This window comes from Macrosteles quadrilineatus, unplaced genomic scaffold, assembly GCF_028750875.1.
Source record: "Macrosteles quadrilineatus isolate MER2022 unplaced genomic scaffold, UCM_ALF_1.0 Scaffold_6__1_contigs__length_79288215, whole genome shotgun sequence".
Classification (NCBI taxonomy): Eukaryota; Metazoa; Arthropoda; class Insecta; order Hemiptera; family Cicadellidae; genus Macrosteles; species Macrosteles quadrilineatus.
The window spans coordinates 60,597,500-60,622,399 of record NW_026542599.1 but is presented as its reverse complement, the minus strand read 5'-3'; the positions used below and the strand labels follow the sequence as shown (position 1 = coordinate 60,622,399).

Sequence of the window (24,900 nt, the reverse complement as noted above, 5' to 3'; positions counted from 1 at the left end):
TACAGTTATACAATTGACAATAATTTTAACAAATCAAAATACTAAAACTATTATATAAAGTTATAACATCTTGTGATTTATCTAGGTAGTGTGTAAAAATATAACGTACCAACAATACAATCATAGGATATAGTGAGAGCATGTCCCGTAGAGTTACGTTATAGATAACCGTATATGTTTAGATGTCCAAAGAATCTTTTTTGGCTAGGTACCCCAATTTCCCCCCCTTGGTTCTAAGCATTTGGTTGCTTAGATTAATGAGTATGGCTAACTGTAATATGTAACCTTGGAACTTTAAGGTCTGATCTTTAGACAGTAGGTATGCTCCCAAACTACTAAAATTTTGTTTACTGATTCCAGCAGATGAAAATTCTACTTCATTTTAAAACAAATATATATATAGTTTTGAATGGTTAAAAGCCCTACCTATATCAACTAAATTAGCTCAAACACAGATTTTTAATCAAACATAGTAAAAACTTTTTACAAAACTGGGTGTTTCAGGTACATTGTTAACTTAAGTAGGTAATGCTGTACTACTCAGGCATCAAACTTCAAAATTCTAAAATTGCTTTCATCACAAAAGCGAACAAGAAGTCTTCCGGGGTACTCAAAAGTATTTATGATCGGTTTGTACAATACCAAATGAGACAACTTACGCAACCCCCACAGTTTGATTCCTGAATCAATATCCCACACAGTCAAATTTCCAGAAGAAAGAATAGAACAGTCATACAACAGCAAGAATTTGGGATCAAAATATTTTAAAATACAACCGTTTTTGTTGCTTTCATCGAGTTCAAAGCTATTTTCCTTTACATGGACCGAATCAGTTAAGGTCAGTACAGTTATTTTATTTCTTACTTTTAAAATTACTTTGTTACAGTCAAACCTTAGCTCATTATTGAGTATGGGGTTCCGTTCGAATGGGAAGTATAACTTGGCGAGAAGGCCAGTGTTAAGATTAAACACGGATATCTGAGATTTGTTCTCGCAGACGATGTGGAATGTGACAACAATGTCACCTTTCATAAGACACCATGCTGTTCTACTCTCAAACTGAGCTACTACCTTCACAAACTTCATTTCAACAAGACTAAACAAGCTTACATGGCACAGTTTATGTCTATCATCAATCAAATTGACTAAAAACTTGCCATTGTCTCCATCAAATAGAACCATTCCACCATTAAAATGATCCAGCACATTGCTTCCTCTGGTTTGTTGGACAAACCTCACAAAAGATTCTTGATAGATACTTTGATTTCTAACTTTTTTTGTGTTAATGTCCCATATATACATACACGCTGTTGCAATGTCACTTACATTTTCCTGGTATCCAATAAGAAATCTGTCATCCACTAAAATATATCGAACACCACTGACATAGTCGTCATTAGAGACCTTTTCATTTTCTGGAAGTATGTTCTTTCTATCAAACTTGAATCTGTAACTTAGCTGCAACTCGTTTTCTGGGTGCTTGAAGTTGAAAACTTTTACATAATTGGAACGACACGTTAAAACTTTATCTTGCAAAGGCCACAAAGCAAAAAAATGTTGCTGTTCATAATTAGAGTGTAGAAAAGGTTCATTAGTAATATTCCATACATTTATCTCATTTGACCCATAACAGAATAGCCAATGATTACCATGTTCATCAACAGAGTCCATTGACATATGACCGAGTTCTCCTGCAAATGTGTCAGTTGTGAATGTACCACTACTCCAATTTTTCCAGATACGTTTTTGTAAAAGCCAATGTTTCCTCCATTTGCAAGCATCTATGAAAGCAGGTATTTTACTGACTTGAACGGATGACAATTTAAAGTATTTTTCTGGATACTTGCAGCATTTTTTCCAAAATTTGTCACTGTTAAGTATCCGTCTCCATTTTTTGCATACATTAAAACAACTGTTTAAATCCTTACATGATAAGAATCCAGCAATAATTTCAAGCATTTCTTCAGGCAAATCTTCAATATTAGCTCTAGGTTGGTTTGATTCATTTTTGCGAGAATTTGTTTTATGACACAGAATTGTTTCTTTTTTCTTTGTGGCGTTCATGTTATAAAAACTGGCACTTGTTATTTTACGTGATAAAGTATTTGTTCATAGTTAATCCTTATAAGTTTCTGCGTGTCACCCTAAAAAAACAATAAAACAACATATTATTTTTTTGGCAAGTTAAAATTCTGCAGTTATAGTCAAGTAAGCTATTTGTACTTTTCACAATTTAATGCAGTAGACTTTCTCTAATTCGACTTTGATTGGTGTGATAGAAGTTTGGCCGGTTGGTCTGTTGGTCTCAGGAGGATGAAACACATAGTCTCAGGCGAATTACCTTAAACAGGATTCAACTTGAATGTTTAATTTTCAGACGTAGAAGTAAACTAAACAAAGTTAGGCCTATGTCAGTTTAGGTGATGGGTGCTTCTACACTTGATCGGTTGCACCTATGGTAAACAGTGTGTTAAACAATGCGTTTTGGTGATTTCGTAAGTGTATGTTTTTTTTCTCAACAGTATTAGAATGTTTTTGAGTGTGAACATTGAAAGTAAATGAGAGTTCTGTGTAAGGGTTTATTGTTAGAAAAATGTCAATTATAAAATGAGTGAAAAAACAAACACATTTTTTTGACAATGAAACAAATAATGACATTCTGGAGCGTCTAGAAAGGGGCAAATCAGTCCAGTGTTGAAGAAATATATCTGAGAGTGTAAACAAAATGACAATTCAATATAGAAATGTCAAAAGCTTAATTTTGGTAACTCAGGTCTTATGTGTTACATGAATATCAAAATAATGTAATTTGTTTATTTTCTAACCTTTGGTAGGCTACCTATTAACAACCTTTAATAGTACACCCGATTTGTCCGGCCATTTGGTAGTTAATATGGGAACTACCATGCAAAGTGATAGCCAATCTAGGGGCTTGACAGCACCCTAGGTGGCCGAACTAGAGAGGGTGTACTGTATTTAAGTTTTGTGGATTAAGCTTTAGATTATTTTGTAATTGGATAAAAAAAATATATATTTAGCTAATATAGCATGTATAATAGCTGTAAAGCATGTACTTAACAGCTGATAAGTTGATGTTCAAAGCATTACAATTTTTTACTTCTTCTCTCAATCCTCGAACCTCATTGGTCCAAACTTCTACTGTAAATTAACAAAACAATGCTCTTAAGTAAGTAAATAATACTGTAAAGTGAATCTTTTCAACTGTAAGAACTGAATTCTAAGAGACTCTAGCAACCAAATAAAGGAAATATGGAATATAATTATTAATAAAGAAATACAAGCAGACCTGATGTAAATGATAAAACACTCTCTTTAAAAACAGTTAATACTCTCTCGGACGATCCATTTTTGATTCGCAACACCCTCAAAACTATTTTACAAAACAAACCTACTACCAATCAACCGGCAACAAACAACAGGTCCGTAAAGTTGCCCTCCCCATAGAAGAACTAACGAACAACAAAACGTGTATCTAGTGCTCTTACGGTTCAGGAGCTATAACTAAAAACTGTGGTGTAGTAATATGTGGGGGTAGTAATGATGCCCCCAGTAGTATTGTGTGATCACTAACTTTCGAAACGGTACTAACGGTTAGTGCTCTTACGGTTCAGAAGCTATAACTAAAAAACTGTGGGGTAGGCCAACTTCACGGAAGTTAGTTATAGACATCCCAGAAACAAAAGGACCCTGGCGCCTTTTCGCGCCACACAGGTTTGGAGGGTACGCTATATCCACCAGCACGAACCATGTGATCTTTTAGTTTCTGCGCAGGTTCTTATTAACTGAGGGGAGGGTAACTTCCGTGGCCCCCAGATTTTTCGTTATAGCTCCTGGACCGTAAGAGCACTAACGATGGGAATTGAACCACTTACTAGCACTAACCGTTGGTACCGTTTTTAAAGTTAGTGCTTATAGAAGCTTCAACTCCCATTGTTAGTGCTCTTACGGTTCAGGAGCTATAATGAAAAAAACTGTTGGGGCCAACTTCACTGAAATTAGCCCCCCCTCCCCACCAGTAGTAATATGTGAGCAACTTTCAAAATGGTATCATTGGTTAGTGAATACTCCACAACAAACAACAATGATCTGGTATTTTAAGCCTAGTATGAATGGAGAAGAGTGTAGGATGAGTGGTGTGATATTTAATCTTGTTAGTGACTAAGGCCAGCACTTATTCCATAGACATTTAACACTTATTCCTTTGACATTGTTAATTTATAGCCCATACAGCTAATGGCAACTAAGGGACCTATAGTTTATAGTGGAATCCGAACCACATTTTTACCTAGGAATATACGAATTGGTCTAATTATCAGGATAGTACTGCGGATAGTCGTAGTATTCACTTGTGTGGACGTTAATCCACACCAGGGAGTATCGCATCCTATAAATATCCACAATTCGTGACCTCCTAGTAGCTGGATTACAGGACGACGCCATCCATCCCAGTCTGAGATATCAACCTTCAGACCAGTAACAATGGATGAGCTAAAACAAATATTTTCTAAACTACCACCAAATCTGGATTCAATGAAATATCAAATAAAGTAATTAAAAATTGTCAACAAGAAATTGGTTTTCCTCTACTCCACATCATCAACTCTTCAATAGACCAAGCAATAATACCTAACAGAATGAAATTGGCTACAGTCTACCCTAAACACAAGAAAGGTGACAGCTCTCAGAGATGGAAAATTAACGACCCATCTCAGTGATACAGTAGACCCCCTCTTAACCGACCCTAATGGGACCGGACCTAGGTCGGATAACTTAAAAGGTCGGTTAGAACGGGCAATCCCGAAAATCATAATATAATGAAGTGCTATTCATTTGGAATTATATAATCATTATTTTGAAGTCATACAATTGCATCATTTATAAAATAAACTACTCTTATCTCCTTTTTCGTTTTGTTAGAAAAGTCACAAGCACAAACACGGTTAAGTCAAATAGTCCTACTTTCAGTGGAATATATTATAGTACTAGGCAAGAGTCAATAAAAATTCCTATTTTAATAACTTTAGTACTGAAATGTATTAATTGATGCTTTCCAAATCCATCGTAATACAGTACAGAACCTATTGTCGAAATTAAAGATACAAGCAACCATTTTGTTACAAGACAGGATGTTTATTTATAGCCTTTCACTGGAGGCTCAAGGCACAAAAACTATCTTGACCTTGGAGTTGTTAACCCCCCTTCCCTGCCCTCCCTACAAGTTGGTTGTTTGTTTACTCCAGCGATAAGATTATCAGTTCTCAAAATCGTAATGCACTTTACGATGTTATAAATTTGCCGCACAGATAACAAATCAGATCAGATGTGCTCACAAACGATGATGACAAACTGACAATATGCTATATTTTTTGCGATCAATACAAAATAACTTATTCTTAGTCATATCCTGTGGAGATAAGCTATGGTTCAGCTCCTATAGCCGAGCGTGGGAGCGGAAATGCCGAGATTACTAGAAAGCGGCGGTTAAACCAAACTGCTCTCAAAGCAAGGTCGGTTAAAACAAACTGTATTATTTTACGATCGAAGGCGGATAATCTGATTATCGGTTAATACGAGGTCGGTTAAGAGGGGGTCTACTGTACCAATATTCTCCAAGCATCTTGAGAAGATTATCTACATTCAAATTAGCCTCTGGAATTTTTCTGGACTTACAAAAAGCTTTTGACAGTTTGGACCAAAATATTCAAATAAATAAGCTAGAGCAATTAAATATTACAGGAAAATCCCTAAAATGGATTAAAAATTATTTTGCAGACCAAAATCAACAAGTTGAAGTAATCCACTACAAAAATAGCATCGAAACAAAAATTAAATCATCCACAAAACTCACCGAACGAGGAATCCCTCAAGGCTCCATCCAAGGACCTCTGTATTTCATCATCTGTATCAACAGCTTCCCGGACTACATGTAAACAGAATAAACATGCATAATGTTTGCGGATGATACCACTATTCTCTACCCAGTATCTACAATACCGTCCTAAATACTGAGACAAAAAAAACTAGCTTCAAAAGTATGTTCCTCACTAAACCTCATTATAAATGAAAAAAAAACAGTCAATATAAACTTCTCAACAAAAACCAGACTAGCCTTCAGACTACAAGCTCAACATCAATCACAACACTGTATCAGAAACAAAATTTGTAGGGATCATCTTGGATAAAAACTTGAAGGAAAAAAAATATGAGTCAAAAACATATTGAACATCTAGAAAATAATCTGTCGTCAGTATCTTTACGCTGATAAGAAGAATACGCTCTATAACACACAAGAAAACTGCAAAAATAGCATATTTTTCCCTATTTTAAAGCCATTTGTGATTCGACATCATAGCGTGGGGAGTTTTGATAACCAGAAAGAAGACCTTGAATCAGTGTTGTATAGGACTGGGACACTTATAATGATCGTCGCCATTAGCTTACAAACAAGGTTTCCACTCACTGATGGCGCTCCAATGGCGATTGTGTAAAGTAAAAAAGTACAACTGTACAACGAGTAAAAAAATCACAACTGCAGTGGGGTGATTGTAAGTAATAGAGGTATACGGATGATGCTAAACTCGCTTTTCCAGTGTGTCACTTTCTGTTTCTACTCACCGTGTGATGCAATCGCTGGACCATACAGCCAATAGGCCTATAGCCCATCTCTTGGGTACGTACGCCTACCTACTTATTCATAACAACCTTTTCGATGACGATCCTTGATACCTGTAGGCTACTTTTTCATGGAATCCATGTAGTGATGTGGGCCGGGTAAATACCCAGTGGGTAGGTAAATATAAATTGGGTATTTACCTGGGTATTTACCCCAGGCCCGGGTAAAAACCCAAAAACTGGGTATTTATAATTTGTATTAAAGTTAGAGAAGATTGAGATGTTTTTTTGCAATTATTACCTTGTAAGGATAGCAAAATGATAATAAAATGTGTTAAACAAAATTTCATATGGTCACTACTAGCATTTTACTTCTCGGTATGATCGCCATAAATACCCAGGTCTGAGCATAAAGCATAATCGGCATAAATACCCTGGTCGCATGGTTGCACTGGTCCTGACTGCTTATGATTTTTTAATTTCTATGATAGATAGATGAATTTATTTTATTAAAAGTAAAGAAAAATAATTTGTAAAGTAATAATTATTATTTAGAAAGACAGAAATTTAACCTAGTAGTGGCCTATGTGTAAACAACTTAAGAAAATAATTAAAATTCAATTAATTTTTTCAGGCAGGATTTAATAATATTTTTGTTCTAGATCTTTTGTTGGTAAACTTAAGCTATACAAAAAAAAAAAATAAAAAATAAAAAACTAATTTTATAAACATGTGATACAAAAAATTTGAATCTATAGCACAATAAATCTTTCAACATTACATATATTATAGGCCCTAAGTTAGACCAAAAAACAGGAGATACATTTTTTAATAGGTTTATCCAAATATATTATTGTTCCCAACTAAGCGGTAACACAGAAAAGTTTAATGTAGACCCCCTCTTATCCGGACACCTTTTAACCGGACAATTTTTATCAGCCCATTGGTTTAACCTGACTAGATTGGCAAGAAGTGAGCGGTACTGAAACGACTGTTCTCGTGGGAAAGATTTAAGACCAGTGATCACGTATCTAAATACAATGCTCTCCTAAATTAAAGTCGAACATGACAGTACCAGTACACGGTTTCTGTTTTAACAAGTTTTTGGGGACGTTGGTTTAACCAGAAAACCCGTTATCTGGACTAGCCTCGGTCCCGAGGAGTCCGGATAAGAGGGAGTCTACTGTACATTCAGTATTCTGCCATTCTGCCTATATCAATCAGGCCTTGGGTCTGTCTTGCCTTCCAAGCCATTTACACAATACAAATTTTAACTAACAGTTTTAATAACAGTAGAAGTAGATTTAGGTTCACTATTTCTCTGATGAGGTGTTGTCTTGATTTCATAAAAAAAGTGCTAAATCATTAAATAAAAGGTACTAGCAATTCTGCAAAGCTTCAAGTTACTGTAAAAGGTGAAATAGACTATCCTAATTTATCATGTAATGATAACAATAACATATTTAGGGGTAGATAAAAATGAATTTCAATTGATTTCATAAATACCCAAAATACCCGGGTATTTATGGATTTTGGGTATTTACCCGGGTAAATACCCAGGGTATTTACCCCGAGTTTTAAATACCTGGGTATTTTACATCACTAAATCCATGGCCTAACTACTTAAGAAATAAAGTTACAAATGTCCAAAAACCCAACACATTTTGTGATTTTTGTCACATTCAACTGACTAAGATCCCCGTGCGTAGAACGGGCACACAGCTAGCCAATATTTAAATCCAATAAGTTACCGGTAAGTTATTTGTATCGATTAAAATGTATTAAGTTAGGCCTAATAAATTTGTATAAGTTACTTAAATGAAAATTTCTCCCAATAATAGGTATAACTTATTGCAGGTTCTCCACGAAACTGTGCCCGAAAAAACTTACGCCTGAGCCTTTATTATTGACTTTTTAGATGATGTAGCACTCATTGACCTGCTGCTGCAAAACTTGTACCTATTAAAAAAGAAAATCGCTTTAAGAGCCACTAACTCAATTGTGAGGTTGTGTGAGTGTGCTACAGTCTAATGTTCTGTTTTCACCATTAGTTTTTGTGACTATTTAGGCCTAGTATATGATACCTACATTGAGTTTGCTGTCGTAAATAAGTTAAGTAACTTATAAAAATTGCTAGGTTTATTATTAGGTCTATAATTGTATTTACAGTTCATGATTTGGTTACAAATGGGGTATTATTTACAATGCAACTCACTCTATCATAGCTCTTACAGTACATTCTACTAGGACTAGGCCTACACTAACTTTTATTTCATAAGTTGCTACAACGACAACGTAGTACAGGGAGATTGGTTGTCTGTTTGGTTTCATAGTAACTTAGCCTAAGGTAACTGATAAGTTAGGCTAAAGGCTAAAGGTGGATAACTTAGGGTAGCCTAATAAAGTTTCATTAATGATAGGCCTAGGCCTGAAGCCTTATGAATTGTAGGCTATATAACCTTTGACTATTAAATATAACATAACTCACCTGCAACTAAGATAATTGTAACCAACCTTTCTCGATTGAGAAAAATACTGTTAGTTTTTGCTATCCCAACAAACCCACAAACAAATGAAGACACTGTATTGTGTCGTCTACTCCTACTGTCACTTTTTTTGTCTGGTCTGGTCTGTCCACTGTCCACTCTCTTTCACGAAGCTCTCCCCTTCGGGGCCTTCCCGATCGTAACACCAACAACCACCCGCCACCGCGCCTTCCCCCACTACACCACCGCGCCGCCGGGTCTGACTTAGGGGAGGTACGAATGAGGCATTTAGTTCAAAATTCCTCCGTGAACAGCGCTGTAGTAGAGAGCACTTTGGCAATGAAGGTTATCGCAAAAATAGTTCTGTTCATAAAATAAAATTATAAATGTCTCAAATTCAATTTTATTATTATTTAATTATAAAATTAAACTATCATAACCTAACCGAACTAACCAAACTTGCTGATAAAGAAATAATATAACAAAAGTTTAGTAATCGGAAAAATAGTTCTGTTTATTAAATAAAACTAGAATTCGCTCAATTAAAATTTTGTAATGACTTAATAATAAAATTAAACTGTAATAACCGAACCAAACCAACCAAACATGCTGATAATAAAAAAATCTTGGACAAAAAGTTAATGCTACCAGTAGGATTCGAACCCGGGACTTAAAGTTTATCAGCCCGGCACGCTAACCATTAGACCACGGAGGCTGATGGCTACTGACAGTTTTCTTACGGTAATGTCGTTCCCTCAGCTAATAAGAAGCCCACAGCTGTCATCGTAGCCTCTTCTATACCTCCCCTGAGTAAATACCCGCGCCGCCGTGCCAAACAGAAACCCTTCCCTTCCCGACAGACCGCCACCGCCCACCACCGCTCGAACGAACACCGTTACCGCAACGATACGATCAAAGAAAATAGAACCTATACGATGTACAGTAACTCAATAATAACACAATAACTCGTTTATTGAACCAAGTAGACACAATTATTACATGTATAGGTTAGGTCAAAATAAGGGTATAGGTTTTACAGCCATCGGTCTCGGTGGTGTAGTGGATAGCGCACCGGGCTGATTATTCGAAGGTAGCCGGCTCGAAACTTACCGGAGGCATTAAGAGTGGGCAGTAGCAGTCGGCCATATTGGATTGATGCCCCATAAGAACAATGTAATCTTTTGAACCATATAGCGCCGTTATTTTTAAACATAGAACTACGTTTGATGTGTCATTGGAAAGAGAATACAATTCTACAGGGGGTTTGCTTTTTATTTTTTTGATTAAAGAAATATTAAAATAATTATAGCAAAAATACGCTTGTTTAAGTTTACAAATTTGTGGAGGATTTTCTAAAGGAATATTTGAAATTCGAAAAAGCAAACCCCCTACAAAATTTAATTATCTATCGAATAAAGTTTGTTTCAAGAAGATCCGACGTAAACTGTGCACGTGATATGGTTTAAGAAAATGCATGTTTTTGCTGCGCGTCGCGGCGGTATTTCGGCGTAGTAGTCTGGCAGATCTCCGTGAGATAGCAGCACGCTCGCGCATTTGGCGGGAGTTCAAATCAGGTTATTATGGTTCTACATTCATCATGCGCTACTAATTTTATAGCTTTTTTGATTTAATGTGGAACAAATATTGTTACGAAATTATTGTTATGATTATTGTTGTCATAGTTATAGTTATTGAAAGAAAGGAAATGAACTGGGGACAGTAAGAAATGGCGTGGTGTTGAATACATTTTAAATTTGAATACACGTATAAAATATGTTATAAATTTATCAAATACTATTTCTTAGTTCTATACTGATATAAGTACAAAACCAAAATGTGTACAATCAATATAAATGATATGCCAGAGCCTTCCTGTCCCACGCAATGATTGGAAACGAGATACAGTTTAGTATAAATATAAAATCTTTAAATACAATATATACATTTAAGGCATTAAATTATATTCGTTTCATGTGATAACGGGCAAATTTCATAATTTAACTAATATTTACAGATGTATTTGAGCGAATTAGTCTGATGGTATAAACAATTGTTATATTTATAAAATAAAATTTTAAATGCCTAAAATTCAATTATATAATTTATAATTATAAAATCAAACTGTCATAACCTATCCAAACTATAAACTATAACGATAATGAAGAAATCGAATCATAAAGTTTGTGCCTCCGGAGGTTTCGAGCCGGTAACCTTTAGAACGTTTCTCCGGTGCGATAACCACTACACCACCGAGACATGATGCAATTCTGTGGGGAACGCAATCTCCTATAGTGCGTTCACACAGCCGTGGCACCTGAGGGATTAGGAGGCCCCAAGGGTAGGGTTTCCATGGGGTGTCCTAATCCGTCAGGTGCCACGGCTGTGTGGACGGAGTATAAGGCCCCGGCCACACGAGGCGAATTTAAGCCGCGCGGCTTATCTTCGCGCGAAGTTAAGCCGCGCGAAGTGCCTGGCCACACGGGGCGGATGAACCGCTTCCTGTTGGGTTTTACAAGTATCAGTACTCTATTAAAACATAGTTCAGTTCACTCTTTTTAGTCATGGGCGAAACACTTATGTTAGTTTGTGCATTAAAAGCGTGTGGTGATCTGGAACGTTAACATAAATCATTGGGTCCATCCCTTGATAACGGAAAAACAATTTTTTGTGTTCCAAACCTTTTACGAGCACATGCAAAACCATAGTTCGGAGTTCATATGTATCAAACATTGTTTGAACATCACACAACCGGTAAAAAATACACAAAACAAACTCAAAAACCACTGGAAATGTCCGAAGAATATCTCCAATAAGCGCGGCTGCCGCGCGGTCGAACCGTATCGTGTGGCCACTCTCATAAGACTACGTGTGTCATCCCCTCCAACGCGGCTTAACTTCGCGCGGTCGGGGGACGACATGTTGCGGCTCAACCGCACATGCGGCTAAACTTCGCCTCGTGTGGCCACTCTCATTTGATTCAATGTGTTGTCGAAGCCCTTAACTTCGCGCGGCTTAACTTCGCGCGGTTAAACCGCCTCGTGTGGCCGGGGCCTAAGCCTCTAGGTCGATCACAGCATAGATAGCAACCCTACCCCCCACCTTGGCCGACGTCTCGGCCGTACACACTGTAACCACGAGACACATTGGACTCGCCCCACCCCTACACCTTGTATTTCTTATTTTCGCAAGTCACGTGATAATGTTGAAAAAACGCGCCAATTCCATCCTAGACATTATTGTGAACTGTGAGGTTATGTTGTAGGCTAGCAACCTATTTAGTCTGCTGTATCCACAAGTCCAGTGACGTTTAGAGTTCCCTAGTAATAATTCGTAGTTCTACTGACTTACAAATGTAGAAAGTCATTTCGTGTGTTTCTTTTTTACGGGTGTGGTATTATAGGAAATAAAAAACGACCGTTGCGAAGAAAGGTAAAAAACAGAGGTGGTGAAAGGTTGGCTGAGTGGAGAGTATTGAGAGATTTTGGTGTTGTGGGAAGTAGAAAAAGAAAACTAAGTAGTGATGTTGATGAACTGATTGCTGATGAGGCGATGAGTTACCTCTATGGCCCGGCGCATATTGAGACGCAGTCGGAGCAGCGCAGGGCAGTGTTTTGTAAACCGCATGTTCGCTAGGAAACGCGCATATTATGGCGCAGCGCAGGGCAGGGCAGGGCAGTCCCGCACGTGGACTGCGCGCACATGTGGTCGAGTACAAGTGTCTGTGTCGCATTGCTCACCTGCGCCGGGTTTACGCTTTACTAGTGTTTTGTGACGGATCTAGAGGATAATTAATAGAAATTTTGCATTTTTATCCAGTTTTTACGTTACCAGTCATAAGGTATTATATTGTCTGTGGTCATAGTAACAAATAGTAATTGCAAGAATGAAATTTGGGAGAAAATACGAAAAACATTAAACATTGCCAATTTTTTCGCCCTTTCTTTCTTGTTCTCTTGTGAAGAAGTAACAATAAATCTAGATCAGCACCTGAATCTGACTCAGAACTCAAATCCTAATATTTCACAACATGTTCACACAATAAACTGTATCACTCCTATACGAGAACTGCACGACACTGCTTCCCAATTTGCGATGTCAACTGTGCAACACAGACTTTTTGCCCAATTGCACCCTGTGCTGTGCTGCACTGCCAGTATCGTGCCACAAAGCTCAATACAATATGCGCCTGGGCTTTGTAGACAATTCCACGCAATCATCTGATCCTACTGACTGTTTGGGCAACTGTCATATTACCGGTCGTAGAATAGTTGACATTTGTTATTTAGTTGATCAATTTGTCAAACTAAGTTAACATGCGCCTCAATTCGGCTGTTCCCTCAGAAACCTGAAATTAGTTAGTGAAATAAAAAGAGGGCTTAGGAGTGGGTTTGTGTTTGATTGCAACATGTGCCACATCAAACAGACAATATGGAGTGAGCCTGAACCTCGGGAAAATGCAATGTCAATGGACATAAACAGTGCAGCAGTAGCCGGTTCTATTACCAATGGCGGAGGATTTGTCGCCTGAACGGCTGCTGTCTGCAATGAATGTTCGTGCCATGAACCGGAAAACATATGACAAACATGAAGAACCAATTTCGAAAGGTTGGGAGGAAACTTGCCATTTGGAAACCAAAAGGTCTAAAAGCTGTAAAAATTGATCGGGACGATGACTTTTGGGAAGTAAACATGAAAGAAAAACTTGAAACGTTTTATATGAAATGTTTACTTCCCGAACTTGTAAACTCACCTCACAATATTCATTTAGGCTAGGCCTATTCTATAAATGTTTAAAGTTAATAAGTTAACAAAGATATACGAATTGCAAAAGGTGTTTTATTGAAACAAATGAACAAACATGCAATGAAATTTAAAAGGCTTAACGTTATAATGAAAGGACTGACAATGGAGTGTGGGGGTTGAAATTAAAATGAAATAGAAGATAAGTTTTATAAGAAATTTTAAGTATTATAAGAAATGTTGATGTCCCAAGTAGCAGAAAAACGAGAAAAATTTGTTTCAATTTTAAACTTATATTAAAACTGTTATTAATATGAGTATAGTTGACAACCGGCAAAATTTAAAATATTTCAAAAATTGTTTTATAACTATATTGCAACAGTTTTACAACAATTTAAAAACTGTTTTGACAACAATTTTAAAATTGACTTTGCAACATGTTGAAAATTGTTTTCACATAGGACCAGCCATCCCATGGGCATATCCTAAACACGAAATAATAAAGATTTTGTGTGAAATGCATATATATCAGTTGAGCATTTTGATTAAATAGTTCATAAAAACAAATTTTGAGAAAAAACTAGAATCAAAATTATCTTCCCCAGCGGGTCTTGAACCCGGGACCTCCAAACTGTGAATTCCTTACCTTAGCACTGAACTATCTGTGATTGTTGATCATTTATGTTTTCAATCGGTCAAAGAGGAGCGGACAGTTGCAATGGTTGCAATAAATACTTTTGATACTATGATTATGTTTAGGCCTCAAGTTGTTGAATTGATTTTCTGGGAGTTGAGGAGGATACCGGTATTTGAATGTAGATGAATTAATTAACAATGCTAATGTTATTACAATTATTAAGATTAATTCATCTTCCCCCCTTAAATTGTTCAACTACAAAAAAATTTCTCAAATAACTGAAAAAAAACCAAAAATATTTGCATTATTATTATATGTTAAGCAGGTGTTCCATCACTGTATCTAGTATCACAACTATCACAATTAACGTCATCGGTAACTTATCACAAAAATCTGTAACTTATGCATTAAACAGATTGCAAATAACTTCATTCTGTGATGTTCTACAAGCCTAGTGTAAGTGTTTCACAAATTGTATGTTTGTCAAGTGTTGTTTTGGTTAGGCCTATGCCATCCACCATGATTGTAAAGTTGAACAGTATTTACGTTGGTATTTAGAAAACTTGATCTTCAACTAATGTTTCCAACATGTGTTGGATCCGATTTACCATTCATTAATGTAATTACTTAACTTGTTTCATTTTTTTAGTAATCTCAGAATTGATAATGTTACACCATGTACATATAACAGATCAATTTAATTAAATATTATTCACCCTGTTTTTGCTTATTTTTCATGAGCATTGTTCAGCCGGGTTTACACTATGTAGCAAAAACTGCTATATAACTTTTGCTATATAACATTGTTATATAACTTTTGCTATATAACATTGCTATATAACTTTTACGATACAAAAAAGTTACAGACAATTTTGTGATTCCGGTGCCCGTGCTATATGTTATATGTAGCACAACCTCATTTACATTATGTATCGAAAATGTCGAGCCGAAGAGACATTGTTCGAGGCAGCTATCACGGTGATCGGAAGTCAGAAGCGGAAGCGATCCATAATTAAAACGCGAAATAAGACGATGGTAGATTCATTCAAAAATGTTTTACGTATGACCACAACGCCGGTTGTCCACGGAACAGTTCAATTAAAGTTTATAATAGCATCCCGATCCCACGCACTGTCGCTTTACAGTCTTTCCATTGTAAACAAAGATCCCCGAGCAAAAACGTCCGTACACAGGAGGCTACAACTGTGAACTTTTGTGAACTGTTGACACTAAATGCTACATATAGCAGATGCTAGACGAAAAATATTTGTATAACATTGCTACATATAGCAATGTTAGATGTAGCATGCATTTCTTTTGATCTTTACCGACTCCCGATGGATAGCACAATTTTTGCTATATATAGCAGAATCTGCTACATATAGCAGTGTTATATAGCACTTTTGAAAAGTGACTTTTTCTACTTCTAGCAAATGTTATATAACATTGCTAGATGTTACACAAATCTGCTATATAGCAGGTTTTGCTACATAGTGTAAACCCGGCTTTCCACTATTTTTCTTTCGTACAACACTTTTTTACTCTTCGCATTTTTGCGCTAAACTTTCTCGTTTAGGAGCTGCATGATACAAAAATTAGACCGGAAGTCATTTTTTCATAGGCTGTATCTCCTAAACTAGTGGGTTTATGGAATAAATATCACGAATAAAAAAGTTTTTAAATTGCATGTTCTATCCGAAAACATGATAAACTATAGGGTTTTAATAAGAATTTTCAATTATTGCTTTAGAACATTTTTTATGATCCTTGTTCCACTTCAAAACTTTTGTTTGTAAACTGATTATATTCCCAAAGCATTCTCTATGATATAAAATTGTAACAGGCTAAATAACCATCCTAGATAAATCCACTAACAACGAAGAGCAGTGAGCAAAATCGAGTGTTCTAAGTAAATAAGCGATGGAAGTGACTTTAGTGCACTCCGACACTCCGAGCAGGAGCAGGGTGGAATCGCCGTCCAGTCCACTGACACTTGTTCATCGCCAGTGCTAATGCGGCGTTGCCTTACATTGCTTAGCGCCTGGCGAGGGTTCGGCAACACCGCGCCCGCGCCGTGAGTCACTTATCGATCGATACATGCCTGTGACGTCGAGACTGCCACGCACGTAGTTCAACAAATGTCCGCTCCACTCCACGCGCGCTAGTGTGCCAATTTCGGCCATTTCGGGATTTTGTTTTACTGGGACCCACTCTTAACTTTTTGATTAGTTTTTTTTTTCATTATCAGTAAGGTTGGTTGGTTCGTTTAGGGGTATGATGGTTTAATTTTATAATTAAAATATTATATAATTGATTTTGAGACATTTATAATTTTATTCTATGAACAGAACTATTTTTGTTATTAGTAAACCTTCATTCGATATTTTCATTATCAGCAAGTTTGGTTAGTTTGGTTAGGTTATGACAGTTAAATTAATTTAAATTTAACCTACAAACGAAACGTTTTGACAGCGACAGTGATAGAGATAACAATTTCCCACGAACAGTTCGGCTATGCGCTATGCACGGTAAAACTTATGATACGTTCTGCACGGCGTGGTGGCGGGCGGTGATGGTCTGCCGGTAACGTCTCGTTGCTCGTTGCCAAACGAGTGTGCTCCATTGTCTGTTCCACTTGACCAGCTGTTAGCTCTTCTACTAGCTGTTGTCGTCTGTCTGTCTGGAAACGGCTGTGTTGTGTTCGCGCTTCGCGGCATCCGCTCCGCATATTGTTTGTTATGGTTTGTTTGGTTATGATGACAGTCGACCGACAGTGTCAAACTCAAAACGTCTCGTTTCTCTAGTTTAGTGTGTCTCAGGTTTAAAATGTTCACATGTGTATTGTGCGACAAAAAATATACAAGACAATGGGTCCTGAATCGTCACTTACGTGAAGTGCACGAGTATTCCGCCGATGAGAGTCAGAGTAAACCGAAAAGTAGACCTAGACGTAGTCCTATGGTAACCTGCACAGTTTGCAGGAATGTGTTTAAACGTAATGATATAGAAGGGCACTACTTAGCAGAGCATAATATTACATTGAAAAACTCTGTTCTTAGTTTTTCTAGTGCGCCAGATTTCTACACTTGGAAAAAGAAGACAGAAGAAAAGGAAAATGTATTTTTTACAAAAACAACTGCTCAAAAGATTGTATCTGGTAAGAACAAAATTTATTATCGTTGTCATAGATCGGGATATTTTGATCCTAAGCTTATATATGGCATAAGGAAAAGGAAAACAAAAATACAGGGTTCCTGTAAAATAAATGGTTTCTGTCCTTCCGCAATGAAAGCAACATTTTTTGAAAACGGAAATATTGAAGTAGAGTACTGCGAGACTCATGTAGGGCACACTTGTGACCTAGCCCACAAACTATTGACCTTTAATGAACGACAAGATATCGCCGGAAAAATAAATAATAAAATTCCTTATGACACGATACTTGAAGAAGTTCGTTCAACTTTTAAACCAGACATGCTTAAAAGAATACATTTACTGACAAAAAATGATCTGTATAATATTAAAAGAGAATTTGGTCTTAATGAGACTATGCGTCATGAAGACCGAGAAGATGAAGTCAGAGAAAACGTGGGAGAAGTCAGAAGTTTGGAGGAAAGACCTTCAATATTGGCAGAAGTGTCAACTAAAACTGTTCTGCCCTCAAAGGTGAGACCTACTGACAAACTTCTACTAAGACAACGTGTTGAGTCAATTTTAAATAAAATTGACAACCCGGAGAGTTTAAAAGTAGCTGATCAATGCCTGAAAAACCTAGATGCGAAGTTGACTTCCCTCAAGCAGAGGAATATTGCCTTACAAGTAAAAAGCAACACAAAAAAAAATCAAAAAGAAGAACCCTAAGAACCCGGCCCTTGGTGCAGGGTCAACTAGTCACTAACCAGGTAGGCTATGCTAAGATTAATATTAATAGGTATAAGTAATAAACAAACAGTGATTAATTATTGTAGGGTATTAACTATAATATTAGGCCTAATAATAATAAATTAATGATTAGCCTAAATTATTTATGAAATGAAATTGCAATTAGCAGGCACATTTTTATTCTCCAAGTTAAAATACTTGTATTTCACATTTGAGTTACGGTTTTGTGTTACGCTAGTTAAATCTTTTAGGTACTGAAATAAAAGTTTTTGAACTTGAGCACACACAAACAGATAGGTACCCCAGATATATTAATATATAGTTACCAGTACCCACAAACGTATCCCATGCTTAGTAACTTTGTTAAAAATAAAAATAAACAAAATAGGTCCATACGAAATTCACACCAAGATATTTCCTCATTTGAAATAGCCAAATTGTTATGTTAATTTTGTTGTTTCAGTTTCCAAGATCAAAGAGATTGTAAATGGATGTCAATAAATTTAAATATTATTAGTATAGGCCTGCTGTACCTACTAACATTCCCCATGCTAAGCAACTTTGTGACAAACAAACAAAAATAAACATACTTGAAATACTTACTTACTTACTTGAAATACTTGATCTCTTCATCGTTGACCAACAAATGTTGGATAGATTGTGTCATTAAAATGTTTCTCTATTTACTAACACTATATTACATATATACAATTAAACTGAACTGACGGATGTGACTTTATTAGGGAAAGCGAGTGGCTCGTCAAACAGTTCTTTTAAAGCGTACAAGGGCCTGCTGAGTAGGCTCTGGCGAAGTGTGGATTTGAATCGCTTTGGGTCTAGAGCTCGGATATTGGTCGGCAGTGTGTTGAATAGTTTTATCGCTATTGAGGGGTATGACTGAAGTGTGTGGCGCATAATAGGCCTATACAAGATTTACGTTAAGATATTTCCTCATTTGAAATAGCCAGATTGTAATGTTAATTTTGTTGTTTCAGTTTCCAAGATGAAGGCGGATGTAAATATTGTAAATAGATAATGTAGCCTAAATAGTACGGTAATGTAAATAAATGTAATATGTAAATAAATGAATGTATTAATAGTACCTATACCTACATTTTGGATTTAGAAGAAATAGATTTGAAGAACTTCATTCATTAACATAAGGTATGTTAGCCTACTATTTATAAAATGCTCATGCCTCTATATAGGCCTACCTCTAAATTTAAAAAAGCATTTTTATACACTTTTCTTCCTATTTTCTGTTATTTAAAGAATGGAAATAACAAGTAATATAGTTAAGATATCAATTTAATTAATGTTTATTTTGTCTTATATAGGCTACGTATCAGTATTTTTTAAATAATTATTCTAGTAGTAATTTTTTAATAATTATTCTAGAAATAATTCTTAATTAATTACACATTATTTAGACCTATTTAACATTAAACGGCTAGTCTACTTCGTTCCTATCAGCATTTATTAAAGAATGCTCGGTGATTAGAAGAAATTGTTCTGTTGTTCCCATTTCAAATCCCGCTGTCCCGTTTCCAGACAGACGACAACAGAAGCGTTTGGCACGGTGGTGCGGTGGTGGGGGAAGGCGCGGTGGTGTTATGATCGGGAGAGCTTTGTTCCCTTTTGGTCATAATCTTTTTTTTTCGTGGTGAAAATAACTTGGTTGAAAAATGTTTCATGAAGCCTTACCAAAGCTGTAAGTCTATTATTATAGAAACTGAAACTGGGCAGTATCACGACCCAATTTCTTAAAACAGTAACAAGGAGTTAGTGTTATGTGTTTGGACTTTTAATAATTCAGTGACTAAGCCTAATACAGCTTTTGTTACAGAAAGTGACCTGGTCAGTGTGTTAAGTAGCAGTCAATGTTGGAAGCTTTGTGCCTCCCCCCGCCATTTGATGCCTCCATTAATTTCAGCAACATTTGAAATGGCAGGGCTAATAAAGGTAATAACAAAGCCAATGACGGCTAATAAATGTAGGGACGTTTTAAAGATTTGTATATGCAAATCAAATTCAAATATATTTATCACGGAAATTACAACAGCTTGGCCTCACCAAGTTTAAAAAACTTGTTGGTAAGGTCCAATTTATGCATAAGGCTAACAAACTAAAAGTGTACATTTTTTTTCTAGAACAAAGTTTTCTTAATAGGCTATACTATTTCTACGGCGGTTTGTGGTAGACACTTTAACTTAAAACAAAGTAGTTGGCAGTACACTAGAAAATCTATGTAGGCTAGGCCTAATGACATATGTTTTTATTAATGTTTAATGTTAGTAATGTTTTTATTTATTTATAAATTTAAAACTGGGCCCAGGTTACACTTTCGTTTTAGAGATTTTTAGATGAGTTATTATTATTTTGTTTAAGAAGTAACAAATTTGTATTTGTTATTTTGGTCAAATAAAGGCGTACAGTACCTAATTGTGTTGATTTAGAAAGTCTATTCATTCACTTTTTGAGATGAAATCATACCTTACCTTCCTTACCATTTTTTACAAAAAGCAACTCTTCTCGAGATTATCTATCTGGTTGGATAAAAATACTTCCATAATTTTCAGTCATTCACAGCTATATAAAACATTCTAAATGTGGCCAGCTAAGAGAATGACATGGTTGTTCCAGAAACATCGAGGATTGGGTCATTGAAGCACTTTTATAACATAAAATCTTTCCCTTAAAAGTCATGCGGCAAGTCTCTCTTACCTTAGGGTTTGATGACATGCCCTATTCAACAGGAAGTCTGTTAAAACATTTTATATGACCAAATTGGATAGAAATAATTAAGGTGATAATATTTATTAGGTATCTGCAACTGTTTTAAAATTTTCCTTCAACACAAATACATAAAATAATTAAAAAACACCAGTGTGTACCGTACTACTAAAAATTTAGCTTTGTGTTTTATACATTTTTGACCCCTTGACAGATAGCGGAGCTAGGATGTTGGGTGAGCCAGAGTATGACATGTGGGGCTCTTGCAGGACTACTCATCATAATATCAGACAGTGAATTATCTGGAGGAGGCCACACTCTACTTGTTTATGCCAGGTAAACTTCTTGATGATTGTTGAGTGTTAACTTAAATACCTTTTATATCAAAGCTAAAAGAAATCTGATTATTTTTTTTGTATCATTGATTTATTTATAAGTTAGTTTCTCCAGGGTCCCAGGATGTATTTACAGAGACACCCTAAGGTGGTGAGAGACTTTACTATGTTTCCATAGTTTGCAAATCGGCTCTTTCAATGATTACTAAAAAATGCAGCACAGGGTTAATTCAGTTGTCTTTTTAGTATATCAATTTATCCAGACTCTCTCGTTTTTTCCATTGTAATATTTACGTCAACCCAAATTCGAATAGTAGCCTAACTATTTCATTTCAACCAAGTAAGTAAATGTTTGTAGCAAACTTTACAATTTAAATTAGCAAACTTATTGACTGTTTACAATTAACATATGTTCTTCTTCTCACTTTTGATTTCTGACAACAGCTGGAGTTTCATAACAATATTTGTTTCCCATGTTAATCTTATGAAGAAATACAAAACTTAAAATGGCCCAGGGCCTCACCCTATAATTATTTCCCTAAAAAGAAAGTTTCCTGCACAACTTCACGTTGCGCTCTTTCCAATGACACCAAGAACATTAAAATCGGTTCAGTAGTTTCGGAGGAGTAGGTAATCGTCACAAAAATCCTGCTTGTGTATTAAATAAGTATAGATAGATTATTTATGAAGTCCTCAAAATGCCTCTCCTAATATCTGCCACTGTTAGTCTGGGAGTGGTGCTCAGTTGTTATTCTTATGAGAGAGGGCATTCTTTAGGGATGGGTAATTTTTGTGTCTGTAAGTTTGATACGAGAGAACGGGAGTGTTGCACGACGTCCAAGTGCCACGACGTCCAAAGTGCCTGCACACTGTGAACACTGTTTGCCGACCTCAGTGCATACAGTTTGCATTGCAATTATTGAAGGCAACTAGGCCTAGTCTAACAACTGTTTCAAGTTGTCAACCGCTTCATTTTCGATTAATGTTCAAATTATTCAATATTCAGTGGTTCTAATTGAACTAATTATTGCATTAGCAGATTTTTTTATATGTAAAATAAATACTATGTCATCGTAAAATGGAATGATGCAGTATTTCTGTTGTTATAATTGCATTGATTTCTACAAAATAGAGCTACGTCGTAGAAACAAAATAAATAAATTACTACACTATTTCACAATATAATAAATAAACCACTAGCCCAAAAGTAAATATTTTAGGTTTAATGTGAGTTGTAGTAGAATTCTAAGTACTGCAGTAGAATAGTGATTAATTGTCAAACAATATCAATTGGTAGCAAATTTAAATCTATGCATAGTTTTATTACAGCTGTAAGACTTCCCATTTAAGTACCGGTATCGTTGAAATTGAATAACATCCATTGGACAGAAATGAGATAAGTAGATATCGATACACAGATATATTAATTTTCAAACACTTATAATATGATGAATTCAAAAAAAGGTTTTTCCGTCAAATGTGCTAAAAATTATGTGAACTATCACGTTGAACTTTGTAAGCTATAATGGTGTTACTACTATGGTTAAAAATGTTTACCTGTGAAACATTTATTTTTTAAATCTAAAAGAAGAGTAAATCTTGCTAAAAGTAAATCTTGCTAAAAGGTAACCTTGCTCTATTATTAGTGCATACGAAAAATAATTTCACTATTTTACGAGATCAATGTTTGACAACAAATGGTTAAAGCAGATCTTCAGAGAGTGTCTCCAGCTGATGCAGTAATAAATACCCCCGCTGCAGCAAAACTGCAGACTAAGCGAATTTCCATTTGCCTGATTAGATTTACACTAAAATGTCTCCTTAAAAATATCAAATATCGCATTTATTTCCTATTTAAATAACATTTGTTTAACGAGTACTTAGGTTTGCTGCAACAGGGAGGGTAAATAGGAGTTTTTTTTCTAAAATGTATAATAGTTTAGTTCAAAATGAATGCATTTTCCAAATTTGATCAAAATATGTTCATACATATTCAACAAGCAAACTACAACAGTTTACTTATTTTCCATAAGAATAACATGGATATTTTAAATTTACAGATTTTTGGAATTTTCTCCGTAATCATTAGGCGCAACAACGCTTCAATATCTACATTATTTGTTTTTTTGAGCTCTACAAAATGGTTTGGAAAGAAATTGCTAAATTGTAAGTTTTTAGGGTCGAAAATGGGAAAAACCAATTTTTATCCCATAAAACCCCCCATAAACCCCTATTCCCATAGTCCGATCATGCTGATTCGCGAACTCGTTCGAATAAACGTAGGTTTACACGTTTGTACCAAATTTCATCAAAATCGGATAATTTTTGTCCGAGTTATCGTGCTAACGGACGCAGTTTTTTTCAATGTAAAAATATACTAAGGTAGGTGCAGAAAAGTATAAATAAAAGTGTATAAAGTTAGTTATAGTCTGACACTATTCATGTATGTACAGTACATACAATATGAATAAAGAATTTTGATTCTGATTCTTATTGAGGACAAAACACCTGTATCATGTAATGTTTTAGTACCTTTCGTTCTATTCTATTATTTCCTAAACTCTGATTTTCTCATAAACTCTTCCCATCTCCAGAAATCCCCAATAAACATTAACACGTTCGTGGCGGCACGTCAAATGGCGGGCGTATCCCCAGTGCGGCGCAGCCTTCAGCGTCGAACAAACCCGATTGCCACGTGTGATTGGCTTTCCAATTTCGGTCTGACAAATAGCAAATAACGTGCGAGGATGTCCTGCTTTACAACGAGAGTCGACGTAGTTCGCTAAACACCCACAGATAGAAGCACTGCTTGGAACGTAGCCGGTCCCATTGGAATTATATTGCCAAATGGAGGGATAAAGACTGGACAAAAAGTCGATTTTGAGATTGCCAGATGGGGATTTTACGGGGAAATTTACTACCAACCTACACCACAACAAAATACAGTATACTATTGAGCAGTGCTGTGCGAGGTTTCAAGTTTCTAGCTCTAATCCTGGCTTAAAAATAAATAATTTCGTACTGCTATGTAGCTTGGGAGCGATTGCGATCGCACCCACCAGGATCGCATTAGGGTTCCGTATGGGAGCGATCGCTCCCATGCCGCCGCGAACGTGTTAATAATAATTGTATCCAAGCAACAAAAATTCAAACTTATTCAAACCAAAATAAAAATCACCATGTCTAAACAAGAAAAGAAGGTGAATCTCTGCGGCAAATGGAAGACCTGTCAAGTTGATGCTGCAGTCAAGACCACTGGGGGTCTGGGCCTTGGAGCTCTGGGATCTCTAATGTTGTTCAGGATGGCCAAGTGGCCTCTAGTCCTGGGGACAGCTATTGGCCTAGGACTGGCCTACAACAACTGTCAACAATACATCAACGAGTCCCTCAAGACGGCGGAGAAGGACAAGTGAGAATTCTGAGGTGTTGATTGATCTGCAATGTGTTTTGTTAA

The 24,900-nt window shown here is 36.1% G+C and overlaps 3 protein-coding genes across 4 annotated transcripts in view; 2 read left to right on the top strand and 1 right to left on the bottom strand.

Moving 5' to 3' along the window:
* Nucleotides 1–24,900, top strand: part of LOC128996142 (uncharacterized) — a 129,341-nt gene that overhangs the window by 97,896 nt on the left and 6,545 nt on the right. The window contains exons 10-11 of the mRNA XM_054421268.1: nucleotides 20,225–20,340; nucleotides 21,326–21,447. Of these exons, the coding sequence (XP_054277243.1) occupies nucleotides 20,225–20,340; nucleotides 21,326–21,447 (238 nt within the window). The remainder of the gene's footprint in view (nucleotides 1–20,224; nucleotides 20,341–21,325; nucleotides 21,448–24,900) is intronic.
* On the bottom strand, nucleotides 77–9,231 carry LOC128996143 (uncharacterized). 2 transcript variants are annotated; one of them, XM_054421270.1, is made up of 2 exons: nucleotides 9,122–9,231; nucleotides 77–2,144 (listed from the first exon to the last, which is right to left on the bottom strand). In XM_054421270.1, exon 2 carries the CDS (start codon nucleotides 2,062–2,064, stop codon nucleotides 541–543), a length of 1,524 nt encoding a protein of 507 aa, XP_054277245.1. In that variant the 5' UTR covers nucleotides 2,065–2,144; nucleotides 9,122–9,231; the 3' UTR covers nucleotides 77–540. The 2 variants fall into 2 exon arrangements, with proteins under 2 accessions (XP_054277245.1, XP_054277246.1); XM_054421271.1 differs by lacking the exon at nucleotides 9,122–9,231 and adding an exon at nucleotides 5,870–5,958.
* LOC128996145 (uncharacterized) lies at nucleotides 17,280–20,322 on the top strand. Its single transcript, XM_054421273.1, has 3 exons — nucleotides 17,280–18,398; nucleotides 19,374–19,542; nucleotides 20,213–20,322. Exon 1 carries the CDS (start codon nucleotides 17,323–17,325, stop codon nucleotides 18,355–18,357), a length of 1,035 nt encoding a protein of 344 aa, XP_054277248.1. The 5' UTR covers nucleotides 17,280–17,322; the 3' UTR covers nucleotides 18,358–18,398; nucleotides 19,374–19,542; nucleotides 20,213–20,322.